The following is an 18,203-nucleotide window of genomic DNA, read 5'->3' as shown; positions in this document are numbered from 1 at the left end:
GTCTCAGTGATGTTGTAGCCTAGTCTATATCAGCACTCATGGAATGCCTCTCGTCCAATCAAATTACTCGGTTGGAACTAATTGTTGTATAAATAAACGTATATGTGTGTAACTACATATATATATATACATGTATATATACACATATACATATATATATATTTAAGCAATATCACACAAGAGGGAGTGATGTTATACTCGTATATCGTCATGGCTGTGATTCGGTCATAGGCACGAGGCCACAGGTTCCAGCTTTCTGGCAATGTTTTTTGTCTACAGAACCATTTCATTTATTAACATAAGACTTTGTTTTGTGGTATATTTGCAGGACTGTGTTTTTAAAAAATAAAGTGGCTTGTGTGATTCCATACTTTTGTGGAGTACCGTTTTGTTAATTGTGGAAATACAGTAATTATAGCAGCTGGCAGGCAGCAAAGCAGTGCAGCCAGGTAACTGTCAGCCAGGCAGTGTGGCCCTGGCATAACCTTTTTACAGGGGCACTGAAAAAAGAAGTTCCACAACACACAAGTGTTGCTCAGAAACGCAGCATGGCCTGGGCATGAAAGAGCAGTGCACATCAAGATGGCTAGTGTTACTTCATGGCCACAGTGTGGCGCTTCCTCAGAGCCTCCATAAATTGGTGGAATACCATACCACAATTAAAAGCTGGTACTTCTCTATCTTATGGAGCTGTGCAAGCCACTGCAAGGTCCTGCAAGTGTTGCACAATAAAAAACCTTTTTTTTTTTTAAACAAATAAGAGGTTCTGCCCACAGGTATATTGTCAGTAGGTTTAATGCTGAAATGGAAACAGGGAGTTTTGAGTTAAAAATAATATATATTTTTCATCTTTGTGACAGATGTAAACAATAAATTTGTGGTGAAAAGTGGTACAATTATCGAAAGATCATTTTCACACTCTATTTTTACTGAAAATACAGGCAGTGGAGGCAGATTAGTGGATATTGAGTTATCGGCACATGTGTGTCATGTGCCTGCTGATCCCAGAAGAAGTTACAAAATAAAACTAGTGATTTTGATACACTTAGACGATAACACTTTTTGCATTTCTGCTCCTGGTTTTGCTAAGTAATCATGTTATCACAATTCACAGTACAGTTTACAATCTACTTACATTTTTAAAGTTAATTGTGTTTTGAATAAGACATATGTAAGAATATTAATTTAATTGTAAATATATTTTTTTTTTTTAATCAAAAAAAGTTTTAGCATGCTAGCAAACAGACCACATGCTCCATCTATACAGTGGCTGCATAATATAGTTCATTGCAATGACATAAAGCATGATACACATGTATAGTTGACATTTTTGTGTGTGGTTTATATTATATTGTTAAGCAGACAATAAGTGTGTGTGTTTATCTTTATTTGTACAGTTTTACCTGCTGGGCTTAAAGAGGACTCCAGCCAAAAAACAAAACACTGGATTGGATATAAATGAATATAGCTTATTACTGCATTATCAATTTATGATTTTCATGTTAAGTTAGGGGCTGCACGGTGGTGTGGTGGTTAGCACTCTCGCCTCACAGCAAGAGGGTTGCCGGTTCGATCCCGGGTGTGGGAGCCCTTCTGTGTGGAGTTTGCATGTTCTCCCCGTGTCAGCGTGGGTTCTCTCTGGGCACTCCAACTTCCTCCCACAGTCCAAAGACATGCAGATTGGGGACTAGGTTAATTGATAACTCTAAATTGTCCATAGGTGTGAATGTGAGTGTGAATGGTTGTTTGTCTCTATGTGTCAGCCCTGCGATAATCTGGCGACCTGTCCAGGGTGTACCCTGCCTCTCGCCCGATGTAGCTGGGATAGGCTCCAGCCCCCCCGCGACCCTCAAGAGGATGAAGCGGTTAGAAGATGAATGAATGAATGTTAAGTTAGTGTACGATATAAAGATTTAGCTCATGTTTTTATTTTTGTAATTACATGCGCAGAATAAACTATTCTGTCTTTTAACCACATATTCACCAATATGTGTTTTCCGTATTAGACATTGTCTTTTGTATTAGTGATGTAACTAATCTAGCTTGCCTATGTACATTAGAATCACAGATTTAAAGGCACCATATGTAAGAATGTGGCCAAAACGGATACTGCACTCAAATTCAAAATACTGCCGCGTGTCATGTCTGCCCCCCCCCTACAGATTTGAAGTTGGTGGACAGCGGCACGCTGGAGACTGATTCGTTGCCGCGTCCTTGATCTTCAGTTTTCCAGTGGACCGTTTGAGCAAGTCCGGCTTCTCTGCTGCTAACGCTGCTGCCGGGATTCAGCGGAGGAGGAGCCGGCTGCTAATGCTATGTACCGGGACACTGCTAATGCTGCTTGCCATGCTGCTAACATTTGTTTCTCCAAAACAATCAGTCAGGTCGATGACCCACCTGCACATGGGCTACAATGTATCGAAAATGAATAACAGTTTAAAGTATTCGAAATGTCCATCCCCATCTAGCTATGATGCTAGTTAGCCAACTTGGCTAAAGCTTACCTGTCGAGGAGTAGCCACTTCGACATCTGATTTCAAATTCTTCTCCGCTTTCAACCGTCTCCACCGTTCAAAAGCATCTCCTAAACATGTAGACCCTCACTTTGCCTTGAGTTTTGTCATGGCGTTTTTGGGTATCATAACGAGGTCGTTTGGGTTTAGTCGCACCGTCAGCCATTGTAGCTCAGTCCTAACTGTAATTGATGCTGAGACTCTACTGACTGCGTGACTGGTAGATGGCTCAACAGGCCAAAACACAAATTCAAAATATAAACATGATTTGCAGACTGTAAAAATTTTTTTTAAAGTGCGAATATTCTGGCTGTGCTATTGTTGTTGGTGAGATCAGTATGTTATATTAACATTATTCCTTAGTTTCTGTGACATATTAGGATGATTTTACGACTATTTGCTTTACATTTCTTACATATAGTTCCTTTAAGGGGAGTGCACAGACATCGCCCCCTTCAGGAGAGGAATGTGAAAACACATCAGTAGTAACAAACTGCACAGATACAAATCAGTATAGTCAAGGTCCGACATTTTAGGGAACATAAACAAAAGAAAAACATATTTTCAGTGGAGGGGGACTTAAATGATGATCCACAGTTTTTCAACCATAACAGCACCTGGGACCAAAATATATGTTCACTAATTAGTTATCAGTTATCCACAGATAGTAAAATCACAAATTATGTACTGTTTTTGTCAAAAGTGATCCATTTTAGTTTCCAGCTGCTCACATCAGTGCAGATTTTTAATGATCAATAGCAAATGTATGCTTTCAGGACTGATGTTTGATTAGCAGTTCTTATCAAATAACAAAGGCAGTAAAGCAGAGCTGTGGTTTCTTTATTACAGCGGGCTTGTATTGACTTTGCCATAAACGCCAAACCTCTGACACGCTACATGCCAGAGAACACGCACTCCTTCCAGTACAGGATGTGGAAGTTTGTGGTCTCAGCTCCGTTTGAGTACTCCATCATGATCATGATCGCTCTTAATACTGTGGTACTCATGATGAAGGTAAGAACCTTTGAAGAAGACATAAATAATACAATGCCAAATGAATATAATTTGTCAGACTTTATTGACTGTTACATAAAGTCAGTCCTGGAGACATTAGATCAGGAAAGGAATAATTTGACATTTTGAAATAAACACTCATACATGTACAACATATGAGTTAAATGAGAAGATTCATACAACTCTCTTGTCTGTACAGTGAATATGAAGCTACAACCAGCAGCCAGTTAGCTTAGCTTAGAATAAAGACTGGAGGGAACAGCTAGCCAACCTCTGTCCAAAGATAACATCCATACATAACCAAATTGTAAAAGCAATTTGTGATGGCTAGGAGCTAAGCTAAGGTAACTAGCTGTTTGCTGTAGTTTACACTAAACAGACAGAAATGAGAGTGGTATTGATCTTATGATGTTACTCTCAGCAAGAAAGTGAATAAGCTTTATTTTCCAAAATGTCAAACTAGTCCTTAAGCAGTGCCACATGACAGAAAGGAAAAGTAATCATTTGCCCCTGTCTTTCAGTTCCACGGCGCGCCAGACTTTTATGAAGCGATGCTGAAGAACCTCAACATAGTCTTCACCACTCTCTTTTCTCTGGAGTGTATCCTCAAGATCATTGCTTTTGGTCCATTGGTAGGTGACATTTATTAAACAACTTCAAATATCCTGAATAATAAAAAAAAAAAACTAATAATTTTCTACTGTTGCTTCATCAGAACTACTTAAAGGATGCCTGGAACGTGTTTGACTTTGTCACAGTGTTGGGCAGCATCACTGACATCCTAGTGACCGAAATCAATGTAAGAGCACCTGTCCCCACCCACTCTACTCTTACCTCAACAAGGCTGAATGCATTGTATCCCAACAACCCAGCTGTCATGGTAATGAGCTGTGGCAGGGACAGCCTGTACAGCAAGCTTTGTGCAAACAAACTAACTAGCCACATCAGCAAAGACAATCACATGGGAGTGGTCCATAGAGCCTGACAACATCACGTATGACTGATATATGAGCTGAGGATGGACATCATCTTTGAACCACCTCAGAGTAATTATCAACGTGTGGTTTACAGTGGAGCAGTACTCTGCTGTGCATTTTGTGATATGATGGTTTCTTTATTAATTCCAGACACTTCCTCTCTGTGCACGTACCTGTCTTCATATGTATATTGTGGAGGTTTTTTTTGAAAAAGAAGAGGGGGGGGGGGCAACAGTGACATCCAATAGACAACAAAGTCTACAGCAGTTTTGTGCTTCCATTATACCATTTCATTTCGCAAGAAGAGTGATTAGCACAAGGCTTTTACGGACAATGTCCCATTAGTCCTCCAGGCCCCTTTCAAAGTCTTTTAGCAGACAAGCTGCCTGTTCCATATTCAAAAGGTCTAGATATTCCCCCAGCCTGGTTTGCGTACTTTCCAGTTTAAAGAAATTAATATTTTAGTAGTAAGGCAACCCAATGTCCAAAGCCGAAAACTGGAAAATCAACATTGAAAAATTGTGACATTAGGGATATTACTTCTGTCCAGACAGTTTTGACTGCTGATGAGGCAATGAACCACGATTTCCACAATTGAGCCAGGATGAATCTTGATACTCGTCGTCCATTTTAGATTATGTAACCAGGGTAATACATGCTCTACACAGAATCTTATATTATATAGTCCTAAATCTAACACATTTAGAAGTGTACAAAGCTGATCTCCAGATTCTATCCCACTGAGAAGAAGTTAAAGATATGTTAAGGTCATGCTCCCAAACCAGCTGGACAGAAGAATATGTGTTAGGAGCAGCTCGGAACATTAAACCATGAATATTAGAGACTGCGCCTTTTGACAAGATTGCCTTCCTCAGAAGCTGATCTCAGTCAGAACATGATACAGGTGTAGGTCCCTCTTTACATTTCCTATTTATAACAGATAATATCTGTGCATATATTAAAAATGAGGAGTCTGTAATACCAAACTGATTTTTAATTTGTTAAAAAAGATATTAGAGAATCACTAAAAATTTGACCAACTGTTACAATACCATGTCTCTGCCAAGTTTTGTTATTTATGGTGCCTCCTCCAGTTGATAAAATGAGATTACACCAGACAGGACAGGATGGGAGAGAGAGCCCCTTGATACCAAATCTCCTGTGCAGCTGCTTCACAACAGAGCTTAATAAGCACCAATTAACCAGTTAATGAGCACTTATAAGACAGAATAAGATGTTTATTACCATTAATAAGACTATATAAGTGTTAATTATGTCATAATTAACACAGTTATTATTGCATATAGGAGCTATAGTTATAAGATAGAAACTTGATAACAGTTTATAAAGCTATCCTAAATATTAATTAATAAGATGTCTATTTACATTAATTATGATTTATAAGGGTTAATTATAGAACAATAACCACATTTATTACTGGTTTATAAGACTCTATAAGACCCTATCAGATTAAATTAATAGGATGTTATTAAAGCAGCTGTGTGGAACTTTTCGTTTTCGTTGATTATAGTGCCCCTTTGGTCGAAGTGGTATGACACCCACAGCCTGGTGTCGTAAAATTCCGACTGCAGCCGACAATTACAGCATGCATTTGTTTTGGAGAGCGAGAGGATTAACTAACGCCAGGTCAGTCCAAGTAATTAGTGGAAACAGCAAAATTACTCAGTAAATTCTCCTGTCGTGTTTCTGTTCTGATCTAATCTGTTGTGTATTTTGAGCTACTAAGGCTACCATAGTAGTGTGAGCCTCAAGTTATTCTGGGTAATGTAGTAACTGTTGTTGTGCTACTGGAAACAATGAGAAGCAGCCGTGTACGTTCGGTGTGAGGAGGAATAAACAGTTAACAAGTCATCTGCTGAGTCCGCATTATTATGTGAAAAGAATACTCCGACAATTTGGGAGTTATGCCCTTTCTCTATCATTTTCATATTGAGACAACATGATGGATATCTTGGCGCTTGTAGGGGGTCAGTACATCTTGCGTGGAGGGATACACCAGTGAGCAACAGCTGCAGCTGGCTCTGGGACAGGTACGCTAGGTCACTCGGTAAAAGCAAACAAAGAGACGACACGGACGATATTACTCACCCAACTGAAAGCTGTCCATCAGCTCCTGCAGGCCTGGGCGTTTTTTCCAGTTCATCTTAGGAACATGAAAAAAAGTTTCAATCACGCCAGGATTAGTGATTGCTGCAAAGTTCTCACTCCTTGTGATGCACTCTCTGCGGCGCATTTCCTCCTGATGATATATCTCCCCAACGATGGTAGCAATGAATCCCATTCTGTGCAGCAAAATGGGAGCGGAGGATTCAGCCTCTCTTCTCGCCCGCTCAGCATCCAACACATGGGAGTTCCTTATCTGTATGCTCCAGCCCAGATAGCACACATACATCTGGCCGATGTCGGCCTGAGGACAACACATCGGCCCTGAATTTATAACGTCTGACAAGCGTCAGCCACATGGGCGGATATCTTTAAATTTAATACTCTTTTGTCCCAGCTTATCAAACGTCTCTGTTACGTCGGCTTTGGGTCGGCCCTGTGCCATAGAATGTCTGCCCACATACGGAAGTCACCACTGAAGGGGGAATTTCATCTCCGCGGTGTTTGTTTGGAACTGAGCTCGCAGGACACAGCATCTCATCGCAGTTGGTTTCAGGTAAGCTCTACTGGAATAAATTGGCAGAAAATAGCTTTGTTGTTTCTTCTGTGACTGTTAAAAGAGGTTCCTGGTGAGTGGCGAAGCACGACTGGGTGTATATAGCTTAGCACAGCTCCCCATCAGCTAATCTTTTGTTAGCTGTTAGCTACTTTAGCGGTTTAGCTCATGTTAGCTAACGGACTATAACTGTGGTGTTTTCATTTTATTTTCCCTAGTTGACGTTATCTGCTCATCTGGTTATTGTGAACACTCGTTTTGGGTTAAAGTGGAAGTGCCCAGAGCTGCCCCCCGTGGTCCCCGGCCCCCCGGCCTGACCTCCGGGGCCCTGGACGGATGCTCAAGTGTGGGTGACAAGCGCAGAGAGGAGCGCAGAGGTCAAATAGTGAAATTTAAGGATGCCTTCGGTATGTTGGTAATGTGATTTTATGGGCAATTTATCAGTTGAGGTCTTCTCCTCTGCAAAGCAAACTGACCCGGTGGCTACAGGTAATAGCGCAGTTTTGAAGCCACTGTTTTTCCGAGATGAAGGACTGATCGTTGAGCTGCTGTTAACAGTTAACGGAGTTAACGCCGGATCCCGTTATTTAACAGTTTCCGCACTGAATGAAGCAGAGTGATGGACCCAAAGCCTTCAATCTGGCTAAAAGACAGCTGAAATGCTAAAAAAAAATAGTGGTGAAGTTGGGATTTGTTTCTTGAAGTTATGTGCTCATCATCTTTTCTGTGTCTTGCAGGCTGCCAGGAGAAGCGGACTGGCCGTCAGATATTGTTTGTGGAAATTTGAAAATAAAGTTTCTCAAATTGACTTTTGTCTCTTCATTGTGCACACTTACACACGAAATAGGGTAACAGACAGCTATTTTTGAATGTTAGCATTAATTTCTCACATTGAATGGTGAAATAGTTGTAGTTTGAAAGGTCCAACCTAAATGAATAAAGGTCGTAATTAACAAAGCATATTAATATTAATGAAGGATCGCCTACTGAGCGCAGCTTTTTATTGATCGTTTGAACGTCGCATGGTGGTCATTTTCGATTAAAGGCCGACGTCTCAGCGACGTCTTGGCAATGAGCAAACGCTCTCCCTGCTGTGTCTTAACGATCTAAACTTGATACATCGGGCCGATGTCGGCTAGATGTCGGCCAGGTAAGGCTCTGTATCTGTGTCCGCTACAAGAAACTCTTCAAAATCGTGTTCAAAGTCGTCCATTGCAGCTACTATAGTCCGGAAATATCGCTAGGCTAAATAAACAGCTGAGTTTTGTCTACAAGCTACGTCTGTGCCTGCTCGCCGGTGTATCCCTCCGCGGATCACAGCGCAGGATGTACTGACCCCCTATAAGCGCAATGCTAACCGCTGAGACCCAGCCACTGGATGTACAGACACAAAAAAGATATCGACCATGTTGTCTCAATATGAAAATGATAGAGAAAGGGCATACCTCCCAAATCGTCGGAGTATTCTTTTATGTGAAGATACACAGTGAAGACATAACATAATCCTAACACAGCAAAGCCTAGACTTGAAACTAACGGTGTCCCGACATCCCGGGGACTAATGTATAAAAATTGCTACTGGGACACAAAGATGATGTGTTTGGGACAATTCCGGGACAGCAAAAAAAAAAAAGAAAAGTCAAAGCAATATCGAAATGGGTGTTATTTACAACATCATTACGTATGGATACCTGGGCGTCGCTTTTGTCACTTGAATAATTTCAATAAAAACTTAAATAAAAACAGCAAAAATACAGTGGATTTTGCTGCACCTGATCTGGCTCTACACGCGCACGCATGCACACACACGGAACTCAACTCACTGCATGACGGTCATGCTGGGTGCCACTTGCCAGCTATGCTCGCCACTCTACATCAGAGCACAGAACCTAGCAATGCTGAGATGGTTGAAACAACTTATGCAAGCTCCTCCAGTGCCGCTCCAGTTGGAGTAGGATGCGACACTTGGCGTCGGGACTCTGAAGACGATGTTTCATCTGTTTCTGCCCCTGTGGTAAGTTAGTTTGTTAAAGTAGACTATAGGCTAACGTCAGCTTGTTGATTTTTAGCTAACGTTAGTTCTAGTTCTTTGCGATAGCTAACACTAGCAACTCAGCTAATCATGTAATGTTACACAATGGCCTTACAAAGTTATAAAATGTGTGTTCTAAATTTTGATGTTTATGATAATGACGGTGACGTTAGTTAATCAGAAGAGGTGTACTCGGTTCATTCAGTCAGTAATAATTAGGCTAGCAGCTTTAGCTACAGAGATGAAGGTCACGTTTGAACTAGCGGCCAATCATGTTTCTAAATTTCCTACAGGTAAGCTGAGTATAATGAACACCCAGATAATAGTAGTATGTTTTAGCAGAACCTTAGTGTGTAACTGTGACACTCAGAGACATTGACTTTGACTGTGATTAAGAGTTTGTGTGTGTGTGTGTGTGTGTGTGTGTGTGTGTGTGGCGGCTCGTGGAGGGTGCCACTGGAAATAGCTTCGGTAACGTTAGCTAAGTGCGTCGCTAATGACCTTCTGTGTGAGTTAAAGTGAGTGAAATGTGTGTGAAGACGCATATGGTTGAGATACAAGAGTGACAGTAAATGTGTGAAGCAGGATGAGCAGAGTGAATGTGTCAGGAGCATTGATGAGCTGTGTGTTATGTTGAGCAGGCTAATGGATATAGGCTGCGTCATGTTCACGTTAACTCCTGCTGATTTGCTAAGGCCATAGCCTGACTTCATTCCTCTCTGTCAGTAAGGTTAAAGGAGCATTTCATACATTTTGGCAATTGAAGTTTGTGTCAGGCCCAGTGTGTGAGTGTTTTATTATCACTCTTATGAAACCATTTGAGATAGTAATGCGGTACTAGGCTGTGGATTAAAAACAAGGGAAGTTGGATTAAATGTGTTTATGGGTTTAATTCTGAACCTTCTCTTTCAGAGGGATGGGCTGACATTGCAGATGGTGTCAGATGGACTGCTGAAGACGACCCTGGCTCTTGTAGCCATACAGGTAAACAAAATAAACTCCCTTAGAGGGGAATTAATATGCTACGGTGTATGTTTATGTAACCCTTTGTTACGACGCAGTAATAGAGCACAGGTAGGTAATAGTCAATAGTAATAGAATCAGAAGACACTAAGCTTTTACTGTAATGCTGTGTTCCCACCAAACGCGAATTTGCGCGTCAAGATTACATACAAAGTCAATGCAAAGATGCGATTAGACGCGAAATCGCGCCGGGTGGCACAATGGACCTGTCTAGCGCGACACGATAGAGGCGTCTAGCGCGGCACGATAGACGCAAAATTCACGTCCAATGCCTCATCGCTCGAGTTGAAAATATTGAACTTTTGAGGTGAATTCGCGTGACGCTGTGCCGCGAAAGCCAATCAGCATTGAGCGTTCTCCCGAAGTCACTGGCGTGTGTCAACAGCGTCCAGTTGTTGACGCAGCAATAAACTGCTACTCACCGGAGACAGATGGACAGACGCTCCGCAGCTGAAATGGAGCAGCCTGTAGTTGGTGTCCTGCCAGGAGATCCTGGCGCCAACCCTCACCAACAGGTCCTCAAACTGGGCCCCAGTGAGCCTGAAGTACCGCTGAAAGCAGCTATCATCGAGACAGAGTTCCTGGAGGAGGTGGTGAAACTCACTGAGCTGGATGCACTTCTGCAGGATAGGGTGAACCCAAAAACGACGGCGTTTGGCCCTCCGATGCATTTGGGACTTCCAGAGCAGGTACAAAGCAGCAATGGTGGTTATCTCAGCCATGGTCGTCAATGGCTACCCGGAGCTATATGATACTACATGTCTACTCTACAGAGACCGCAACAAAAAGGAGCAGGCTTGGATGAAAGTCGCCGAGGAGACTGGTCTACTTGGAAAGTTCTGTAAATATGTGTCTTTAATTAGTTTGCAGAATGGTTGTACTATGAACGTTAGCACTAGCTTAGCTCCAGTTAGCACAGCCGGCTTCCCCGCTACTCGCGCGAATGACGCGATAACGCGAATTAACAAAATGGTCAGGCGTCCAAACTCAGGCGTTACGGGCAGCGTGTTACTCACGTTATGAGCGATTAAATTGCGTTCATGGTGGGAACACAGCATAAGAGCCAGTATTTTGAACATCAATAATGACACAGGCAACAAATACTGTGAGTTTTGTGGTCACTTGTTATTACAGGTTAATAAGACAAATGAAAATACAACACTTGTTGAAAAAACAATGAATGAAAAACAATAAACTAAAATAATAAAGCAGGGAAAATAAAACCCTGTTTCCAAAGTTAGTGTTTCTTGCGTTGGGACCCTTTTCCAATCAGTGTCAGTGTGTCGGTGTTTATTTTTGTCCTACCACACAATCCGTGAGGGAGGGGGATCAGGAAGTCCTTCACACGTCTCTAGGTACAGTACCAGTGGTTCGGTTCAGCTCGCCACCCAGTTCACACTGGGAATTCCTGGAATCTGGGAATCGTCTCTGGATCTGGGGATCCGAAACCTCACACAAGCCTGGCAGGATGTGCTCCAATGGACGGTGCGATGTGGCAGCAACCCCCTTTTAATGGTGTCACCAAAAAATCTGACCTATAGGCAGGTCAGATGAGATCCAAGTGGCTTGTTACATTCATACACTGTCTGTATAAATCATAGGGATGTCCCGATCCGATATTCGGATCGGTATCGGCCGCCAATATTAGCAAAAACTGTGCATCTGCATCAGATTGGACTGCATGGAAAAATGCAGATCCCAGAACTCCCATCAGTTTTTCATGGGTCCGATCCAGGTTTTCCGGCCAGCCCAGCACTCCGCGATTCAAGCAGTCCATTCCATTGATCCACTCCAGCACTTACTATCAATCCACCAGGCCAGCATGCAGACGGCAGACCCACATGGAGGGAAGGGTAGGAAGAGTAGCGGTCAATTTAGTTAACTAACTATTTGTTTTCTGCTCTGGTTTTTTGAGAGTGATATTTTTATTTGGTTTACACTCTTACTGTTTAAGTACTGACTGAGCACTGATAGCATTGTTTTGGGCACAATTAGTGAAACTGGAGCATGGATGGACTAGTTGTACAATATTGTGTGTGGTTTTTTTGTCCCCTCTGTTGGTCCCAGGAAACAGCAGCACCAGGCTGGCACTGACGCTACTAAAATAACTGAAAAGGAAAGGCTGCATTGTTTGTTAAATGTCAACAATGTTTTGTGGTGTTAATCTATTTTTTATTTATTAGGGGGCCAAAGCACAAGTGTGTGGAGTCTTGCTGCTATTTTAATTTCAGTGTTAGACATTTTAAAGATTTCTTGTGTTGATTTATTTTCTATTTATTAAGGGGCCAAAGCAGCCAAAGCAAACCAGCTATATTTTTTATTTAATGTTAATGTTCAAATTTAAAGTTTGTTTATTTAACCTTGTTAACAATAGTATAATATGGTATAATATGTATAATACGCGCTTGGATCGGATCGGTGTCGGTATCGGCCAGAACTCAAGGCTGTAATATTGGTATCGGATCGGAAGTGAAAAAGCTGGATCGGGACATCCCTAATAAATCATGTTCATTTTCTAACTTTCCATGTATTATCACCAATTAAATACACTCTATTTTGTTTTAATCAGTTCAAATAATCATGTTCTCCAAAAAGGTTTAGTTGTACAACAAAAATATGCCTTTAGTTCAAGTGTTCATTTGCAGTTGTGAAACTATAAATACATTCAAAGTGCTTCTTTCATGTTCAAGCATTCAAAGTACTGTGGTTACACTAGTAACTAACACAAGATCATTTTACAACAAAATAAAAATATCATGACGTACCCTTTAATTTAGTCAAAACTGCATTAAGTGCACTGAACATTCATGGTAACTTAAGAGGCATTAAGGCTCAACGTGCTTAGCTATCACTCCCTGCACCCGCAACAGTGAGAAAATGCACTAAATATTACCCTCTTTAATTACCATTAACATGAAATAAACATGAATAAATCAAATAGTCTCACAATCTTATTTTTTTGACATCTGCAGTAACCAGTAGTTTAGAAAAATAACATCTTCCTTCGTAACAAATAACCAAAATAGTCAGTGTCTCTATAGTTTTCACAGAACACCAAATAATTATGCCAGCTAAGTGGCTAGGCCCAAGCTAACAGGTCTTTAGCATCACAAAACACAGTATCAGGTAGCTAGCATCATTAGCACCTTTTAACGTATCGGCTGCTTTACAGTCAACCTAACATGAATGTCAGCTGCCTTAGAGTCAACCTAACAGGTTTACAGTGTTTTCACTCACCACTGAGTCAATGCATGAATGAGGTTTACAACATTTCACCTCTGCAGATCAGCGAAAATCACCTGGTCTCTCACACTGCTCTGCAAGGTTTAAATGTAACAGTATAGCAATCAGCAACTGTTTAACATCATCAAGAATTGATACAACTTTGTTCAGAAGGTCATTTTCATCTTTTACCCGCCAGATGATAATAGATTCAGTCTCTCTGTGTATCAGAAAAACGTCACACTCGCCAGCGCGGGATTCATTTCCGCATAACAGGAAGTTGTCATACTGATGTGACAGGAACCTGAACTAAGAAACTGATGAATTAAGGCTCACGGGGCTCACTGATTGGCTAGCTGGGAAGCCTGTCAAACGGAGCCAGGTACACTTAAACGTGCAATATGTAATTTTCTGCCGCTAGGGGTCTCAAACCAAAACAATAACAGAAGACGGAGTTGGATGACGTCACGAAGTAGCATGGGATCATGGGAGTTGTAGTCACATAATAGATACAGATCTGCCGCTGGCCGGAGTGCTGGTGCCCTGGCGGGCAGCAGTGCTTGCAATACACTGGTGGAAATGATTAATATTTTGATAACATCAGCCAGATGTTTGCTTACCTGTGTAGTAGAACACATGCGAGGTCGGCGTCGAATTGTAGTCCTAGATTTTCACGAAGCTCTCTCCATCTCGGAAAGGCCACACCAATATTTATCCTTGATTTAGCTCTCTCTCTCTGCTTGGTTGACCCGTACGTTTCCGTTTTACCGGCTTGTTTACCGGGACAGCTTCGGTGTCAGAAGGTGCAGCAACTGTCAACGCATAATCATGATCCATGACGAGTTAGCTTAGCCTAGCAACAGTAACGTTCATTCTCTGACGTCTCATCCGGTCTGCTTCTTCTTCTTCTTCTCCTTCATTTAATGGCTATGGTAACTGGAGTTACGTCGCCACTGACATGCGACCTAATGACACGGTCCGTAACTTTTATTAATATTTCATATTTATCTGGGTTTGAAAAATTGTTGGAAACATTTCTGATAATCAAAGTACAAACAAAGAAAAACACACGCACATCCAAACCGGAAGAAGGGCAGGTGCTGAGCCGAAAACGATGCAAACAACAGAAAAATCAAACACCTCGCACACTGCAGGGCTCCAGTGCTCAGTCGTAATTTATTCAAGTGAGTGACGTTTCGAGCGTCAGGCTCTTCATCAGACTTTTTTAAGACAAAGGGTGCCGCCATCTTAAATACACACGACGTGGTCACATGATGCAATGATACATAACCGGCCCAGAGAAAAAGGAGGAAAAACAATGACCTCTTGTCAGAGATGTCTGACATAGTATAGATAACACATAGAATCAACATGCAAAAAAATTGATATGCGAAAAACAGATGCATAAGTGGATCTACTTTCAACATGACGACAGCTATGGAAGATATATCCAAAACTTTTGAATTTACCGAGGAGGACTACTCCCGTATCATTTTAAAAGACTCACTTTTTAATGGTGTCACGACCAGGACGCTGCTGACCAGGACGGTATTCACACGCTGTACAAGTTACAAGATAAAGAAGTACGCCAGTTTTTGCATGCCGTCACTCTCAGTGATTACATGAGAGTGAAAAGAATTCCTCGGGGACCACGACTTGTCAAGAGCTCAATAATAGGCACAGACAACGACACATTCGTCAACCGCTGGTGTGAAATTTTAAATAAATGCTCCTCATGGTGCTGACAATCCAGGAGCTGTCCTCCCAGCTGAAAAAGACCAGAGACGAAGTAAGTGAACTCAAACGTCAACTTTTGTCTAAGTCTCCTGACAAAGAGGACATGGCACAACTTCTACAGCAATGTGAACATAAAAAAGTACAGCTACAACAAGAACTAACTGAATTCAAAAAGAAAAAGTTTGACCGTGACACTAGAGACTATGAGCAGGGAAAGATCTATAAGTGGAAGCACAACACAGACACCACACATGATGACGGGCCCCACAGGCCGCCGAGGAGGAGACAACAGCACAGACATTCAATCAATCAATCAATCAATTTTATTTATAAAGCCCAATATCACAAATCACAATTTGCCTCACAGGGCTTTACAGCATACGACATCCCTCTGTCCTTAAGACCCTCACAGCGGATAAGGAAAAACTCCCCAAAAAAAACCCTTTAACGGGGGAAAAAAAACGGTAGAAACCTCAGGAAGAGCAACTGAGGAGGGATCCCTCTTCCAGGACGGACATTACAGCCTGACTGCTTCCACCTCCTCTCTGGATGTGGACTCAGGGTCCAGCTCCTCACAGCGTGAGCTTTTTTATCAACCCATCATCCTCAGGAGCACTCCCTCAACACCTGCACGTATGGCAGAGGAAGAAATGCAGGAGGGGGCAGAAACGCTCCAAGAGAACCCTACAACACACGCCAGAGGTGGTGGAAGTGAGTGTCATCAATCTCTCCAGTAAGCCCACCTCAGACACTTGCATTTCTGCTCTGAACAAGGGCCTATCATTCTGTCCCACCACCCATTGTAAAGATTTTGATGTGTTTATTGACTTCCAGAAGTTTTTCCACATCCTACGCCTCAAAGAATTCTTCCAAAACAAGCAGAGAGAGAACTCTCCCCATGTGGTCAGCATTCAAGACACCCACGGGGTGGCCTCCAGCAGCGGCACAGGGACTAGGGACGACCTGGACACTATCCAGCACACCTCTACTTCAGAGGTGAATCCACCTTCATTCCCCCGAAACACAGGAACTCTGCTATAGACACATACTGCAGATTGTTGGAACGTGACATTTCTAAATTACTGGGACGGAAGAGAGAACATTTTAAAAAATGACACGTCCATAGTAGTTCAAAGCGCGGACAAAGAGGGCGCTCTAGTGATTCTGGACAGACAGGCCTACAACCAGGAATTTATGATGCAACTGAACAATGCCTCCTTCTATCAGAGACTTCCTGGTAATCCCACCACAGATTTTAAATCTAAGGTCCACGGTGTCCTCCATGACCTTCTAGCCCAAGGTGAAATCACCAAACATGAACACTCCTTCATGCTGGTCACTTCACCAGTAACACCAGTCTTTTACACTCTACCCAAAATACACAAAACATACAATGACACTCCTCCAGGCAGACCCATTGTGGCTGCTATTGGTTCTCTGACAGAGAAAATATCTGCTTTTGTGGACTACTTTCTTCAGCCTTGTGTTACAGCTCTGCCCTCCTATATTAAAGACTCCATCGAGTTCATTAAATTGATAAAAACTGTCCCACCGAACCCTAACCACAATCAATCATTTCTGGTCACTATGGACGTGGAAGCCCTCTACACGAATGTGTCTATACAAGGCGGGCTGAGAGCAGCTGAATGGTTCCTTCTTAAAAAACAGGAAATGAACTCCGCTGAATAGCCCACACCAAACACATCGTGCATTTTAAAGTTGCTTGAGACGGTGCTGACCACAAACTATTTTATGTTTGATAAAGACTTTTTCTTACAGGTATCTGGGGTCAGCATGGGATCCAAGATGTCCCCCAGTTTTGTGTCCCTGTACGGGCCTGTTTGAGCACAAGGTGGTATTGAATCCCTCCATGAACCCATTCCTGCCATATATCTCCACATACAGAAGGTACATAGACAACGTTTTCTTCATATGGACCTCCACAGAGGAACATTTGATGGAATTTCACAACTTTATCAACACACACAACACACATTTGAAATTCACCATGGCACATGACCCCCACAAGATGAACTTTTTAGACATTTTGATTTCCTACAACATTGATGGCCTCAGCTCTACTCTGTACAGAAAGCCCACTGATAGAAATTCTCTGTTACATGGACAATCATACCACCCGACTCCTCTGAAAAGGAGCCTTCCTGTGGCCCAGCTTAACCGTATATGCCGTATATGCAGTTCAGATGCTGAGTTCACCAAACAAAAGATGGACCTGGAACACCGATTTCTACAAAGAGGCTACCAGAGAAAGTGGGTGAGTCAAGCTTCAGAGCATTTTTCTAATCGCACACAGACTGAGTGCCTCTACACCACCAAAAAGAAAACTGTTGATAACCGTATTACTTGCGCCTTCCAATACTCCCCCATGGCGAAAGACATGTCGGCCATCATCAATAAACACTGGCACGTGGTGGCCACCAATCAAGCCTTGACAGGACTGATGGACAATCCACCCCGCATTGTTTTTAAAAGACCCCCTAACCTCAAAAACTTGTTAGTGAGAGCGGACTGCCCTAGTCCCCCACCCACTGCTACGTTTCCGGGTCCTGTGTACACGCAGGCACACGTACTTATCATCTTGTCCTCTGTTTTTCGCATGTCGATTTTTTTGCATGTTGATTCTATGTGTTATCTATACTATGTCGGACATCTCTGACAGGAGGTCATTGTTTTTCCTCCTTTTTCTCTGGGCTGGTAACGTATGATTGCATCATGTGACCACCTCATGTGTGTATTTAAGATGGCGGCACCATTTGTCTTAAAAAAGTCTGATGAAGAGCCTGACGCTCGAAACGTTACTCACCTGAATAAACTACGACTGAGAATTGGAGCCCTGCAGTGTGCGAGGTGTTTGATTTTTCTGTTGATAATCAAAGTACACAAGTAAACAAAATATATAATATTGGTTTAGTCGTTTTTAGACATTTTTATGTGGAAAAACTACATATTATGCCTCTGCAGCAACTTGAAAGACACATAATGCT

General features: G+C 42.2%; 1 protein-coding gene across 1 annotated transcript in view; it reads left to right on the top strand.

Moving 5' to 3' along the window:
* The window catches only part of LOC125890225 (voltage-dependent N-type calcium channel subunit alpha-1B-like), a 657,655-nt gene that overhangs the window by 552,150 nt on the left and 87,302 nt on the right, over positions 1–18,203 (top strand). The window contains exons 31-33 of the mRNA XM_049578752.1: positions 3,363–3,527; positions 4,049–4,159; positions 4,243–4,326. Of these exons, the coding sequence (XP_049434709.1) occupies positions 3,363–3,527; positions 4,049–4,159; positions 4,243–4,326 (360 nt within the window). The remainder of the gene's footprint in view (positions 1–3,362; positions 3,528–4,048; positions 4,160–4,242; positions 4,327–18,203) is intronic.

The sequence above is a fragment of the Epinephelus fuscoguttatus genome, linkage group LG6 (genome assembly GCF_011397635.1).
Source record: "Epinephelus fuscoguttatus linkage group LG6, E.fuscoguttatus.final_Chr_v1".
In the NCBI taxonomy this organism is placed as follows: domain Eukaryota; kingdom Metazoa; phylum Chordata; class Actinopteri; order Perciformes; family Serranidae; genus Epinephelus; species Epinephelus fuscoguttatus.
The sequence above is the reverse complement of the archived record's forward strand: the minus strand, read 5'-3'. Positions and strand labels throughout refer to the sequence as shown.